The sequence below is a fragment of the Panthera tigris genome, chromosome X (genome assembly GCF_018350195.1).
Source record: "Panthera tigris isolate Pti1 chromosome X, P.tigris_Pti1_mat1.1, whole genome shotgun sequence".
Classification (NCBI taxonomy): Eukaryota; Metazoa; Chordata; class Mammalia; order Carnivora; family Felidae; genus Panthera; species Panthera tigris.
Window position 1 is genome coordinate 25,901,650 of NC_056677.1, and position 16,365 is coordinate 25,918,014.

General features: G+C 44.2%; 1 protein-coding gene across 1 annotated transcript; it reads right to left on the bottom strand.

Moving 5' to 3' along the window:
* Window positions 1-239: 239 nt before the first annotated feature.
* On the bottom strand, window positions 240-16,252 carry TASL (TLR adaptor interacting with endolysosomal SLC15A4). The gene is made up of 2 exons (XM_007084796.3): window positions 15,984-16,252; window positions 240-1,243 (listed from the first exon to the last, which is right to left on the bottom strand). Exon 2 carries the CDS (start codon window positions 1,240-1,242, stop codon window positions 352-354), a length of 891 nt encoding a protein of 296 aa, XP_007084858.1. The 5' UTR covers window position 1,243; window positions 15,984-16,252; the 3' UTR covers window positions 240-351.
* Window positions 16,253-16,365: the final 113 nt, after the last annotated feature.

The following is a 16,365-nucleotide window of genomic DNA, read 5'->3' on the forward strand; positions in this document are numbered from 1 at the left end:
CCAGAGCCCGACGCGGGGCTGAAACTCACAAACCGCAAGATCATGACCTGAGCCGAAGTTCGGGGCTTAACTGACTGAGCCACCCAGGCGCCCGTTGGATCATTTTTATTTGTGCTTTGTTGCTATACGACCTTTGCTTTGCAATGAGTCTTTCTGGATGCTCTTCCCACATGCCTTCATTACGTGCAATAGTAAGGGATTTCCTTTGAATTCACACTTGACCTCTGTCCAACCTTGCTTTTTTCAGCTCTGGACTCCCCTTCACCCCCACCTCCTGCACATTCTCAGAATAAATGAAGGAAGTGTTGCTCGCATTTGGAGGGGTCGAGAAGGCGGGCCGCAACCTTCTCTCTATGGATTGACGTTGCTGTACTGAGAAATGCGGAGACTAGGTGTGCTAATTTCACCGGATACCAGCTGTAATAGGCAGTTAATGACTATGTCCTTGGCTTTGGAGGTCTCCAGATTCTTCTCTCTGGACACTTGGAGACTAATTTGATCCACACTTGTCATGATGAGTTCGGACGCCAGGATCTGGGTGGGAGAACTGTCATGAAACTCAATGTCCATAATGTACTGCTTGTATAATTCTACCAGCTTCTGCTCCAAGTATTCGTTCAGTGCTGCGTTAGAAACTGGCTTCTGCATTTGCAGGCTGCTTTTCTCCTTGACGCTGGTTATTCTCCAGTACGACGAATACCTCTGGATAGGTTTCTGGGGAAAGTCGCTGGGCTGAGTGGGAATGGAATCCTCCATGGGCAGAGGAATCTCCGATGATTTCAGCAAAGGGCCGTAGTCAAGACTGCTCTCAGCGGGGAAATCCGTCGTCACTGAATTAATAGCCATCACCTGGTCACCTGCAATATGTAAGTCATTGTAATTCTTGCAAATACTCTTACAGGAAGGTGGAACCAAGTAGGTCTCTCTGCTCGAGTCTCTACATATTTCCACTGCAGCCAAGCTGGGGCTCTCAAACACAGGGTTGGGGTTTGTCTGCAGCATTATGGTTCTCCGCTTTCCACTGTGTTGGCTCTCTCGCGCGTGCACTGAAGACATAAACTTGTCTGAGGATTTGCAGCTCACGTACAGACTTCGGACTTGAGTCTCATCCGCAGAGCAATAGGAATGAGTAGCAGATTTTGTCTCTTCTTCCTCCTCAGCCACCTGCTCATTATACGATGAACAGCTCCAGTGGATGTCCTTCTGGTAGGCAAGTCCGCTGAGATACCCTTCTGACAGCATCCTGGAAAGAGAGTTGATAAGTAACGACGGGGAAAATGAAGATTGGAATTGTAAAAAAAAAAAAAAAAAAAAAAAAAAAAGGTAGTTGACAGATGAAAAATGACAATAAAGGAAGTGATTCATCCACCACACCATTAACAATTAGGTGCCTGCTGTGTGCCAGAACTATGGCATATGCTAGAGATCAAAAGATGAGTAGGACATAGTCCCGTCTTTCAAGAAGGTTCTACCAGGCGACAACAACTGGGGGACAAACAACATCACTGAGAATTGTAACAGGGATGGGCACCATGGAAGTCCAGAAAGGGGCCCCTAACACAGCCTGGGGCAAAGGCAGAGAAGTCAAAGGATGTGTCCTAGAGAAGGTGGCCTTTTAGCTAAATGGTGAAAACTAAGTGGGAGTTTCAGCCCCACACAGAGTTCAAAGAGAATATGGTGGCATAGCCTGTTCACCATATACCAAGATGCTGAATATAAGCAGAAGGGGCTGGGAAAGAGATTGGATTTGGGGCTTGGAGCGCCTTGGGAGTCAGAGGCGGCGGAGTTTGCCTTCTGCCCCAGAGAAAATGGAGAATGAGAAGCTGCAAAGCGGGGAAGCGGCTAGTGCGTTGTAGGGAAAACGTTGAGAAACTTGTGGCACCTTCTGCTGAAAAGGGCTGTGTCTTACTCCTCTTTGTATTTATCCCTGGGAGCTAGCACAATTGTTTGCATTTTTGTAACGACTTAAAAGATATTGGTGAACTTCAATTAAATAATGGACAGCACTGGCAGATAGGAAACTAATTCACTACCAACCCGTCACGAAGGACCGGGGAGCCTCCCCCACCTTTGCAGCCCGGGATAAGTTTCTTGCTCTCTCCCACCTGCTTCTCACCATACCATATCCTAGAAACGTCTGTCCCCAGCCTATCTGTCTACCTCTCCCCTAGTTACCAGGGAGCTTTCCTGACCTCGGGCTTTGGCTACACCCGCCTCCCCTCCCCACGCTCCACGGTTGTCCCTGGAGTCTGGAGTGGCTAGAACAGGCTGGAAACTGGCAGCTGCATTTGCTAAAAAAGGAACGCTGTGGCATTTTGAGCCTGAAATTGAAAAGTGAAATTAGGAAATAATTGTATCTTAACAGAGGGACCTATTTTTACATTTTACTGTCTTATGTAGTCAGAGTCATTTCCCAAGGGAATTTTTAATTGTGTCAGGGTAATATTATAAAAAGAATATGATTAAGAAAATTAGTATAATTGTTTTAATGTTATAAAGGTCGTACCTTCAGTGTTTATTTTCCCTTTTGGAACTACCTAGAGATCTATTCAGTAAATATATCAATTAAATGGTTACTATATTCTACCCAGTGTTAGATACCACAAAGATACAAAGTTAAAGGTTTCCCACAAATCTGTGAGGTAATTCTTATATGCTAGACATAATTATAAGAAAAAAGAAAATGTTTCCTGAAGAAGCTTTCTAAGTGTACTTCTGCCTTCAAACTGAACATCAAGATGAAAAGGCAAATCTTACATACATGAGAAGCAGATAATTTTCAGGGCAAAAGAGGGTATCCTAAAGGCTTAACAGTGATAGTTAGCGACTCGACGGCAGCTGGGGACTTCAACCTTCAAGGTCTCAGAACATCATTGTGGAAAACCAGAGTACTCCTGAAATCATTGTTGTACTATATGCTAACTAATTTGGATGTAAATTTTAAAAAATAAAAAAAAAAATTTTTTTAATTAAAAAAAATTTCCAAAAAAAAAAAAAAAAACCAACAAAAAAACACAACGTAACTATCTACTTTCGAGTTCATGAACAAGCTCCTGGAGCTCTGGGCAGAATTCAGTTTTAGAAAAATCGCTTTTGGGACAACATGGCTTGAGCTTTTCAACTTGAGAACCCAGAGCCCCCAAAGGATTCAGGGCACGGTATTTATGCATCAACAGCAGGCTAGTGGATATAATCCCCCATGGATGAAAGTGGTATGGCTCCAGGTAGGTTTGGGAAGAGACGAGCTCTGTGCCCTACCCCCCACATAGGATCTGGGGAAGCTGAGAATCTGAGGAAATTCTGTCCTGTTCAGTATGGCGTGGGAGAAGGAGGAGAGCCAGCCACGTCGATTGCTGGAGTGGACAGGCCTGCGGTGGCCTCCTCACGTCTGCTCACGAACCGGCATGCCACCCAGAGCCTCCAAACCTGGAGAAGACCAAGATTCGGGGTGGGAAGATTGCAGACACATCTATAGACTATTCACCAGGGACTACTGAATGATGTTTCCATGGATGCCAGTATGACTGCCTGTTGACAACCAAACATGGCCGCACTTCCATATCCATCACTGACCCTATAGCTCTATGCGAACAAGCTAGAATTTACAGGGGAACCCAAGGAGGAGGAAGCCCTGAAGTGACTAAAGAAATCCTGATTGGCAGTGATCACTCAGGAGACTGTGAGCTCAAAAGCAAGATCAAATTGAGGTAGAGGAAAGCAAAGATCTCCAGGAAAATACAGGAAGTAAGGCCTATCTATGTATTTTTTTTCTTTTTCCCCAAACTTTAATAAAACAACAGTAAATTATTTATTTGAAACGTTAATATTCAGAAGAAAAGTGAGAACAGAAGAGACAAGCTCAATAACGTTTCAGAAGCTGGAAAGAAGGAAGCCAAAGGTTAATGTCTTTGGAGACCTGAGAAAACTGATTCTTACAAGAACCATGGAAAATTCCAAGAGCCAGTCTTGTTGAAATTCCCCTACATGTTCAGGAGTTGGTGGTCCCATGTACCTTTTGGGAATAGGGTTCTCTAACTCATTCCCTATAACCAGGTGACCGTCTCCCCTTCTCAACCCCAAAGGAAAAGTTGAAATATATTCTCTGAAGAATAAAATACAGAGTCTTGGGAGTATGGGATACCAACTGAGGGTAGAATTACCCAATAATAGAGTCCGTGAACGTATGCATGTTGGATTGTGAGATCCATGACCTCCCCTCTTAGCTTCCAGAATACTGGCACAGGGGCATCCACGTTCTAGGCGGGATTTGGAGAAGGCTGTTCTGGGGCAACTGGACTAGTCTGAGAAGAGCAGTTGACCCCAGAGGATCCGCAACTAAATGTGGCATCCAGACCACCCTCATTCAAGTTCACAATCACAAGAGCCCACTGAGCCTTTTGGATCTCCATTCTTAACTGTGGGTAGAATGTTGAAATATCCAAAGAAAGCTCTGAATGAGAGAGACAGAAACAGCCACTTAGAGGAGTGAATTCTGGGTGGGTGGAGCATGAGCTACTGTCAATAATCTCAAGGGGAAAGGTTAGTAACATTACAATCTTTAAAATTAGGATGCCAGGGGCGCCTGGGTGGCTCAGTCGGTTAAGCGGCCGACTTCGGCTCAGGTCACGATCTCGCGGTCCGTGAGTTCGAGCCCCGCGTCGGGCTCTGTGCTGACAGCTCAGAGCCTGGAGCCTGTTTCAGATTCTGTGTCTCCCTCTCTCTGACCCTCCCTCGCTCATGCTCTGTCTCTCTCTGTCTCAAAAATAAATAAACGTTAAAAAAAAAAATTAAAAATAAATAAATAAATAAAATTAGGATGCTATAAAAAAACATTCTGAACCTCTTACAAGTTAAAAATGTTAGAGAATTTTAAAACTCAGTAGAAAGATTGAAAGACAAAGTTGAGGGAAACTCCCATTTTCAAAGAAGAACAAAAATACAAGATGAAAAATAGTAGAGACAAAATTAGAAAGCCAGTCCAGGAGATTCATTATCTGAGCACTAGAAGGCTCACAAGGAAAAGAAGAGTGAAGTTTACACAATTAAAGAGTATTTTCCACGACGAAAGGATTTGAGTCTACAAAATACTGGATAAATACCCATTTTCCCTATACTTCCCTTCTTGTTATTGTAAAACGAACACTTGGGAAAAAGAGAAAACACTCTACGTTTCCAGAGAGAGAAAAGAAGAAAAAAACCCAAGACCCAGAATGTTTAGACTTCTCCACAGCAACATGAGAAGCAAGAAGATTAAGTAACAACATCTAAAAAGTTTTGAAAGAGGGTTGCCTGGGTGGCTCAGTTGGTTAAGCGTCTGACTCTTGGTTTCACCTCAGGTCATGATCTCACGGTTTTGTGAGTTCGAGCCCCACATTGGGCTCTGTGCTGGCATCGTGGAACCTGCTTGGGATTCTCTCTCACTCTCTCTCTCTCTCTCTCTCTCTGCCTCTCCCCAGCTCATGCTGTCTCTGTCTCTCTCAAAAATAAATAAATTTTTAAGAATCATTTAAAATTTTTGAATGAAATTTGTATTCAATCTAGAATCTCATGACCAAATTATCAATCGAGTAGATGGATAAAATAGAGATTTTTTTTAAGTTTATTTATTTTTGAGGAGGAGCACAAGCAGGAAAGGGGCAGAGAGAGAGAGCGAGAGAGAGAGAGAATCCCAAGCAAGCTCCGCATTGTGAGCAGAGCCTGACGCCGGGCTTGGTCTCGTGAACCGTGAGATCATGACCTGAGCTGAGATCGAGAGTCAGATGCTCAACTGACTGAGACACCCAGGCGTCCCAAAATAATAGAGACATTTTTTTTAAGTACAAGTCTCAAATAGCTCATCTCCCAGACACCTTTCTCAGGAAGTCAGTGGAAGATGTGCTCCACTGAAAGGAGTAAGTGAATCAATGAACAGAGAGCCCTCAGAGTGGGATAGCCTGAGCCCCTCTACCAAACCCTGCAGCATAAAGGGCCCCACTCTGTCCCCCCTTGAGTATGCCCATCCCAACGTGGTATGGCACTCTAGAGGCCAACGTGAGGAAGCCCAACCAGCTGTCATGGAACTCCAGACCTCAGAATTGTCCGCTCAAATTGCCCAGGGACAGCCTGAAAGTTGGCACAGGCTTTTCTCCTAATCCGTTAAGACTCATGCCAACTTAGGGACTGGGCGCACACACACGCCCAGACCCAGCAGGTGATGAAGGGGTAGCTTTTTGTTGGGGCCATGCGCTGAGGTCAGAAGTGGGGGCTGAGGGCGAGGGGTATCCAGGACTAGGAAGAGAAGATGGAAGGAAGAGAAGTGCTCCGGACTGAGGCCCCCTGTGTTTTGTCCTAGGTTCAGGATGTGCCAGCGTCCTGCCCGGGAGGAAAGTGGAAGGACAGTGTGGCATGAAAGCTGCATAACGGGTCAAAAGGCCAGCAGCCAGGTTGGAACAGACCCGAAGGCTTCTGGATCGGAAGATGAAATCGAAGACAACTTGGTAAGTCTGAGCACCATGAAGTAAGACTTATATAATTGGCTATGGACTTGGGGGTGAATTAGGAAGGTGTCAGCACCTGAAAAATCTGGACCCGTGCTGTCCGACAGAACTTTCGGAAACGACGGAATGATCTCTGTCTGTGCTGTCCAGAATGTTAACCGGTAGCCAGTTACTGAGTGGTAGCTGGGTGTTTGAAATGTAGCTACTGAAACTGAATTTCAGTTTTATTTCAGTTAATTCAGGGGGTGCCTGAGTGGCCCTGGAAGTTAAGCGTCCAACTCTTAGTTTCGGCTTAGGTCACGATTTCATGGTTCGTGTGGGTTCAGGGGCCACGTCGGGCTCTGTAGTGGCAGTTCGGTGCCTGCTTGGGATTCTCTCTTTCTCCTCCTCTCTCTGCCCCTCCTGACATGTCCTCTCTCATTCTCTCTCTCCCTCAAAATGAATAAACTTAAAAAAAATAAATTAATTTAAAATGCCGCGTGGCGCTCTCTTGGACAGTACAGGCTTAGAAGATAGTGAAGTTGATAACAAAACTTTAAAATACTGAAGACAGGCAAGTCGAATTGAAATTTAAAGAAGACCACTGTCATTCGGTGTCACGGCAATAATTCTAGAGCAGCATCTGATTCATTCATCTCTATACTCCTTTCAAGGACTGTTGGAGAGGAGGTAGCAAAAAAAAAAAAAAAATCAGGGGCGTAAACTTTTAGCTATTTGGTAATGACATGGGACCCTCACCTGAGACACTTTTTGTTTAGTTATTTTGAAACTAAGATTATGTGCAACTTCCTTTTAATATTTCCATCGCTGTTGGGGGGAAGTCTAGAACCCCTGTGTGAATGGTTCAAGGAAATTTTTTAAAGCTATTTTTGTTTGAATAGTGTGGTTTCTTGGGTCGTCTCTGAGGTGGTGAAGGTAGCATCTAACCTAGGTTTCTCTGGCAATATGTCCAATATGAAAACCGAGAGCCCCTTATGACTGGTAAGTGAGCCAAATGGAGCTAGTCTGAGTGACATTTTCATTTAATTTAAATTGCCACATGGGGCCACCATATCCGCCCACGCAAATCCAGGCAATTATAACCTCCAACTCAAAATTTAAGAAAAAGTGGTGAAAGAAACAGAGTGTGGTTTTACTACATGGCTGAGGTGGACATAATATAGAAAGCAGTGAAAATTGACCTAACCAAATTTGAGATAGAGTCACAGGATGACAACAAATCGGGCGACAAAGATAGTACTCTATCACGTATTGGGGCGCCTGGGCGGCTCGATCGGTTGAGCGTCCGACTTCGGCTCAGGTCACGATCTCGCGGTCTGTGGGTTCGAGCCCCGTGTCGGGCTGTGTGCGGATGGCTCGGAGCCTGGAGCCTGCTTCGGATTCTGTGTCTCCCTTTCTCTCTCTGCTCCTCCCCCGCTCATGCTCTGTCTCTGTCTCTCTCTCTCTCTCTATCTCTCTGTCAAAAATAAATAAACATTAAAAAAAAATTAAAATACTCTATCACGTACAATAATGAGATATCAATAAAAATTGTCTTAGGCATCGGCCTATGGGTCCAGACTGGGCGGCCCATACATGTAGTCAGAGGGGCACTGACTTAGCCTGTACTTGGTAGGTCAAGGTTGCATGTTCTTGGTAGAAGTGAGGGGGGTTAAAAAAAAAAAAAACTAAATCATTATCTGGTTAGTGACAAGTCAACAAATAAAGTCCCGACCTGAAAAATCCAGAAGTTGGAATACAAGCATACTACTTAAAAAGAAATGGAGGTAAATACTAAATAATTCGTAAAAAGGAGATAAAAGTAGTTGCTTTTGGAAAAGAGGTCCAAGGATTTCTGTTCTTAGGATCATTTGACCCCAGTTATGTTCCTGTGTAACTTGGGTTAGTTTCTTAATTAAAATAAAAACTAAATACAGATATTTTTAAAGTCACAAAGAGGGTGGGGAAAGACACTGGCCCTTCCTGTACAGCTGAGTTTGTGCTTAAAGATACAACACATCCTGAGGGTGAAGAGGAGAGAGAGAAAAAAAATCACTGTGTAAATTGTCAACTTTTATTTGGTCCTAAAGAACAATAAGGATTTGGGGGAGGGGGGGCTGGGTGGTTCAGTCACTTGAGCGTCTGGTTCCTGATTTCGGCTCAGGTCACGATCCCAGGGTCGTGGGATCGAGCCTGGCCTTGGGCTCCACGCGGAGCGTGGAGTCTGCTTAGGTTCCTTTCTCTCTCTGCTTCTGCCCCTCTGCCCCGCTCACTCTCTCTCTAAAACAACAACAACAACAACAAAAAAAGAACAAGAAAGATCTGAAGAGGCATGAGAAAAGGGAAAAGTCACTGCAGAGAGAGAAGTCCACGAAAGTGCAGAGACCTGTGTGATTCTCGTGTCGTCAGTAACGGACGCCAATCTAGGTGGGATGCAAGCATTATTTCTCCAAGTCACGGTCACTTAAGGCTTTTACTAAAATTTCACAGTCGCTCTTTATTAGCCTTGTTCCCATTCAGCCCTACCCCAAGTCTCCCACTATTTATCCTATTTCTTCTCAGGCCAAATGATCAGCGCGACTGGAGTCCTCTTGCATTTTATGTGGCTGATGTTTATGAGTAGTCCAGATAATCTCCTTCATAGCAATGAAGGAGGAGGGTCTAGGATTTCGTTTGGAATAGTGGGCCCTTTGCAGTGTTTGTCATCATCCGAGAGCTTTGTCGATAGCTTGATTCTGATGGAACGGGAATGCTAGTGTTCTGATGTGTGGGGCCCAAGGCAGACCAGTAGGGCAGAAAGTGGTAAGTCCAGTGACGAAAAAGCAGAAAATATGCCCTAATTTCTAGAGAGGGATGCACTCCTGGCTAAAGGAAAAGACTCGTCCGGTGGAGGAGGTAAGTGGGGACACGCAAGGCTGAAGACACGCAGTGTACCCGGCGGGCCACGGCAAGCTCTGGCAGCTGATGCAATCTGTCAGTCGGGTGCTGGATTCATCCCCCCTTGAGGAGCCTGAGACAGGAACCCGGGAGGGAGGTAGCAAAAGAGGAAGAGGAGGAATGAACTTGAGAGACCGAGATCCCTGGACATGGAAATGAAGGAGAGAGAGGAACAAAAAGTGACTGAGTCCGGGCCTGCTGGGAAATGGCAGCAGCGCTGACCAAAATGAAGAGATCAGGAGAAAGGCTGGAAAGTGAGCTAATGGGTTCGGTTCGGTTCCTCTTGAGTCTCCCACGAGATGAACTTTCTGAGCGCAAGTGTCTGACGGTGCATTGGAGATTCAGGCGGGGAGCCCGTTGGAGAGACTCCTTACAACCAACAGTGAAATCGTCTATCAAGTGTGCGCATTAGAAATTTATATTGGGAGGGGAGCCTGGGTGGCTCAGTCGGTTAAGCGTCTGACTCTTGGATTTGGCTCAGGTCATGATCTCAGGGTTCGTGGGTTCGAGCCCCACATGGAGTTCCATGCCCAGCGTGGAGCCTACTTTAAAAGGGTCAAGTTTCATCATATCTTCAGACTAGTGCAAAAGAAAATTCTTGGATTAGTGGTCAGGAGACCAGAATTCTGGTTCTGACCTTGTCATTAGCTACGGTTTTAGTCTTATTAATGACAAGTCAATAAAATAGCTCACATTACTAGTGGCTACAACCCACAAAGTATCCTAAGTGCTTTTTATGTACTACATCACTGGATCCCCACAGAGACTCCAAGATATAGGTAGTATTATTATGCTCATTATATAGAGGTCAAAATTAAGTAACATGTCCAAAACCACCAGCCGTTCAAACGTTGGCAGTCAGAAAACGAGCCCACACTCACATGTTGCTTCACATCACAGAGACTCAACTTCTGATCTGCAGATGAATCATGTAGGATTCAATTATCGGTAGAGTCCCCTCAAGCTTGAATATTGCATGAGTTTATAAGTATATATTAAGGGAGTGTAAGCGAGCGTTGCTCGGAATCAAAAATCAGTTTCTGAAAATTAGCAGCAGAGGGCAGCAGAGAGCATGCTAAAATAGCTTTTGAAAGCCTGCTCTCAAGCTAGGCAATGTGTGAAATTTATCAACAAAAATTAAACTTAGGTTAACTCATTTCATATTCATAAAACCCTTTAATGTACCATTAGAGTGAAAACAATACTGCGTATCGTGACATCCTAAAATTTAAAAATAGAGAAATAAAGAATGTCATTTGAGTTGATTTTGGTGGTTAGCATTTAAAAAAATGTCACTGACTATTTGTGAAATTCTTATGACATTAATCTCTTCAAAGGTATTATGAAAGGTATACTCCAAACAAATGCTAAGCCATGTTTTACAGTAAATTTCATTTGAGACCCTGAAACTTAAGCCAGTGGATTATTTTCATTGTTCCAAGATATTTTATCATTGAATTTTTGTTTCTCATCACAGAGAAGATAGAGAGATGTATTTAGAATTGCCCATAACTAGGTGTGAAGGAAAAGACATCCAAGGACTTTTGCAGATGAGATGTTCCAGGCAAATTTAGCCTACATTAATCATTACCAGAATAGGGGAATACCAAAATTAACCTTAGTTGCAAATTCACATCTTAGAAATATGTGCTAAAGTGCGCCTGGGTGGCTCAGTCGGTTGGGCGGCCGACTTCGGCTCAGGTCAGGATCTCACGGTCTGTGAGTTCGAGCCCCGCGTTGGGCTCTGTGCTGACAGCTCAGAGCCTGGAGCCTGCTTCGGATTCTGGGTCTCCCTCTCTCTCTGCCTCTCCCCCACTCATGCTCTGTCTCTCTCTGTCTCCGAAATAAATAAACATTAAAAAGAAAAAGAAAAACAGGCAAAAGGCCAATTTGATTCATGAGCCATGGTTGCCGTGGTTTTGACCTAAGTCACTGGAGGGGCAGAGAGAGAGGGAAAGCGAATCCCAGGCAGGCTCTGGGCTGTCAGCGCAGAGCCGCACACGGGGCTCAATTCCACACACTATGACCTCATGACCTGGGCCGAAATCAAGAATCAGACGCTTAACCATCTGAGCCACCCAGGGGCCCCTAAGCCCAATTTTTCAATAACACCGCATGTTCGCTTTTATCATCATTTGGATTTTCCTAATGAGGAAACTGAGGTTGAGGTTTGACAAATGTCCTTCCCAAGGTCACAAAGAACTAAGTGCTGGAGGCAAGATTCAAGTCCAAATTTACGAACTCAAAGGACATGGTCTGTTCGTCAAATATATCACACTACTGCCTTGTTGAGAGCAGTTAACGTCAAGCAGTCGTGACAAGCAGTTAGTCCTTCCCGGAGAGGGGTATCCACCCTTGACTCCAACAACCCTGACTCTGACTCTAACCAACAGCACTTGGGGGCACCTGGGTGGCTCTGTGGGTTGGGCATCTGACTCTTGACCTCTGCTCAGGTCATGATCTCAAAGTTTGTGAGTTCGAGCCCCACGCTGATCTCTGCACTGACAGCACAGAGCCTGCTCGCGACTCTCTGTCTCTCTGTCTCTCTGTCTCTCTCTCTCTCTCTCTCTCTCTCTCTCTCTGCATGCATGCTCTCAAAATAAATAAACTTTTTTAAAAAGAAAAAAAAGAGTACAGAATAACAACAGCAGTTAGGGACAAAGTGTTCCCAAAGTGTTCTGGGAACAGTAAAATACAGAAAGAAAAGCTCCAAGAAAGCCACCAACGCGTGCCCCAGAGTGGGCCCGAGGCACACAAATAATTCATCCTCTCTGGTCTTTTCATCTGTGTAAACATTTTCCCTAACCACTCGCCCTGCTGCAAGGTGGCATCATCCCGCCCTTAATTTTACAACCACAGATTAATTTAATATTACAGATACGCTATTTTTTTTTCATGTTTCAAGTTATTGAAGTTTTAGTTAGCACACAGCATAATATTCATTTCGGGGGTATATATTTTAGTGATTCATCACGACAAAGAGATGCGCCACTTAAATATCAACATCACCCCATGACCTCCAGGAGAAAGTCCCCGTATGTTAGGCCCTCGTGCTACGTGGTCCTTACCTGTGTTCCCAGTTCTCCACACCTTCGCGCCCACCCCAAGCGTTTGTGCATTTTTATTTCGTGTGTGTGTGTGTGTTTCTGTCCTGAGAGCCCTGCTTCCCTATCCAGGCCCTGTTTCACCACCCAGACCCTTCAAATCTCATTTATCAACATTTCAGAGCCCCTGGCCATCCATTCAGCATCCTTGTCCCAGAACTAGAGATTCTAGGTTATTTCTGTCCCTGCCCCCAAGATGTTTATCAGGATTGCATGGAATTTGAGCAAAATCATCTGTTACCTTAAATAAATCAGGGAAATGAGTCATTGGGATAGTCCTTTGAAAGAAGGAGTAACTGGAAACAGCAAAAGGAAAGCAAGAAGTTTGGGGGTTAGGGGGACGTTGGGGGGTTGGGGCTGATAGGGTGGCAGAACAGAATCGTCTCTGGATGGGCAGTTTGCACCCATGTGAACTAAGACATCTGAGGGACTGGGTTGAGACGGGTGCAGAGGAGACCTCCAGGGGCGCCTGAGTGGCTCGGTCAGTTAAGCGTCCGACTTGATTTCGGCTCAGGTCACCATCTCACAGTTGATGAGATCGAGCCCCATGTTGGGCTCCACACTGACAGCCTAGAGCCTGCTTGGGATTCTGTCTCTCCCTCTCTCTCTCTCTCTCTCTGTCTCTCTCAAAATAAATAAACTTTAAAAAAAAAAAAAAAAAAAAAAAGATCTCCAGAGCCACGTGGAGGCAGCAGTTACAAGATAGTACAGGAACAGGCACATCTTAGGTCAGCAAATCAATTCTGAAACTGGACATTGAGGTTTTTATTGCTTTTTTACTATGCGTAATCACTCCATGTACCTCCGTGAGTGTTTTTCCTTAGGCCAGATGTGAAGGAGCCGAATTACTGCCTCACAGCTCTTGCAAATTTCCTTTCGAGTAGCTTGGGCCAGCTTATTCTCCGACCAGCAGGGTTTGAGATTAGTTGTTGCACCGACATCCTTCAGCAGAGTATTACTGTTAATTTGCCGATCGGATGAGCAAATTTATTTTTGCCTCAAATTTGAGGATGAAGCACTGTCTTATTAGGATTATGTGTAGGTGACCTATCAGAGATGTTATTTTTTTAATACCCCCAAATCCTCAAAATACTCCGTTTCATCTCTTTGCCTGTTTTTCCTGTAATCTAAATCCTAGATCCCCTAATTCCAGCCCTTATTTTTTTAAGATCTTGATCTTTGAATCTTGTGAATAAACCGCCAAAAGGTTATCCCTGAAAAACTTGAATGTTGTTTTGTTTCGTCATCATCGGTAAATCTGTCTTAGGCATTTGGTTTTCCAGCGAATGATACGAGAACTTTTTACCCAAAACAAAGTTTCTTCAGGAGAGATCTCCCCACATTAAAAAGCTCCCGTAGTTTGCTTACCGTTACCTTTGAAAGTACACATAGTTTAGAGCTAGAAATAAGCATTTACTTCATCATATACCTTGGTTTATATTCCTTTTATGTCCTCTTTGGACAAATGCTCTAAAGTATCTCTCATCCATATGTCAATTCTTGTTAACAAAAGAAATCATTGGGAGTCATCTCTTCTTTCAAATATGAAGTGATTCTTAACTTGTGCGGGTCTGATTTGATGGCTAAGATCATCAAGTCCAAAGGCCTCTGTTTTCCATATGAACCTCACCAAGTAAATAATTTTTTGTTCAGTTCTACTTCGGAGGGCTTTCTCTGGGTGTGTGAATTTTCTTATTTACAGAAACTGTAGATTTGGAGGCAGAAAATTTGTAAATATGTTTTTGTCTTAGTTTGGATTTTCTTCATGCTGGGTCTTGACATCTCACAAACGCAAAAGATTAAAGCCCATGATCACTTTTTTGAATTGACACAGAATGAGAGCAATCAAAAGGTAAGTGATGCTGATAATGTTGACTGATGTTAAATTTCTTTGGTGTTATAATTGCTAATCATTATTAATGAAGTTATTTTGCGTCTATTAGCACTATCATTTACTTCGTTGTAGTCCCAGCAACAAAATGCCATACCGTGTACTTGACTGCATTCTAAGTTTAGAAAATAAAATTGGGAAGAAAATAAAATTGGGAAGAAAAATTTAAGTATGAATCATATCTGAAAGAGTAGTCTTGGTGTTACATTTCCTTAGCAGTTAATTATGGGGAAGACTGCCCTTTCTCTTAGCATCCATGCTCAAGGATTTGGGGGTGACACATGTCCTAAAGTCACCAAGGGAACTGTGTACATATATATGTGTGCATGTGTGTATATAGATGAAGAGAGAGCAAGAGAGTGAGAAGGTACATACAGCAACATAGCTCCAACCGATTAATCTACATGATGGAAGCATGGGTGTTCGTTGTCCTATTCTTTGCATTTTAATACAGGTTTTGAAACTTTGCAAAAGAAAAACTGGGAGGACCCATCCCCCCCACCCATCTTAAATTCCACATGTGAGTGAAATCACAGATATGTGTCTTGCTCTCGCTGACTAATTTCCGCTTAGCGTAATACTCTCCAGTTCCATCCATGTTATCTTATGTATCTGAGCTAATCATGAAGTATGTGATGTGTGATTAGAAACGGTTCAGTAGCTGGCGCGGACGTAGCTATTGAAACACCACTTTGATATGAGACTTAGCGCCCTTGCCTTTGTACATCCCCTGAATTACCATTATAACGTGAACGTTTTCTACCCAAATTTCAAATACTCTCCACTCCGACGAGAAGCTTTTCAAGCCCAGAAACACACTGTTCTTACACTGACCTTTGCAGGAAATGTTCCAAAAATATCAGTACGACTATTCTGGCCAAGTCAGGTCCATACCGCAACACAGATGGATGTGCGCAAGAAGGAGTACGTTGGAACAGATGTAACGATAGTTCACACGAGAGCCCCCCTGTACGTGCCGCCTTCGATACCAACAGGGAGACTTCCCCCAAATGAGCCTGGTGGCAACTCAGAAAGTAACAGCCCTGGCTATCACGTTGGCTTTGAATGTGCCCTGCCGCACAGGAAAACTCTTAGCTCGAGCTCTCGGAATGAATCATCGAGAGTCAAAGCCAACTGGAGCTTACTGTCATTGTCCTCGTCTCTAGAACTCTATCACTGTATTCTAGAGATGTGCTGTCCCTGCAAAGTTCTGGTCAGGTTTTGAGGCCTGCTTTTCAAAACGTGGAAGCTGATTCTGTGCAGCAATTTCTGAACAAGCACCGTATCAATTACACAACAAACACGTGATCCGACCCGTCCAATTTGGGGGGTAAAAAAAAACACACAACATTTCAGAACCGCCCAAAATGTGAACGCAAGGGGGGACGAGAAGGGAGCATTTGGCTTCATTTCTCCCGACTGTCGTCCACTCCCTCGAACGCTTGCTGAACCTCCCGCTCACCTGTGACTTGCTCAACTAGAAAAGCATCTGAGAGGCGATGGCATCTGGTCTCTGGTGGTAAACGATTCAACAAGTGAGAGGAGAGGTGACAGAAGGATTGGCAATTAGAGGGCCTGTTGCCTCGTTTCTCTTACCTTCGCGAACCAATCTGCTCCTTTGGTCCAGAGGAAACAGCAAATGACCATAAAGGGACAAGTAAGTCAGCTGTGCCTTTTCCAGAAATGTCCACCAGCCTTCCAAGAAACTAAGCTGCTCTTTGTACGGCCATTCTTCTTATAGCTGATCCCATGGAAAGAGTTGTTTTTGCTCGAGTCTGATTTGTGCTCAAGAACAGTGGGAAGTCCCAGGAAGCGGGGAGGCAGTAACTGACAAACCCACATCGAGCCACAGAATGGTGTTTCTTCCCCTTTTTCAAAAAATGAAACCTATCTATGAAACTGTCTCTTGTTAAAATAGTTGATTGCTACACTTTATAGAAGAACCCTATCCACATAAATGTACTCTAACAGTAAATTC

What these genes read in the sequence shown, in the direction of transcription:
- TASL (XM_007084796.3), bottom strand. Translation starts at nt 1,242, where the DNA reads ATGCTGTCAGAAGGGTATCTCAGCGGACTTGCCTACCAGAAGGACATC.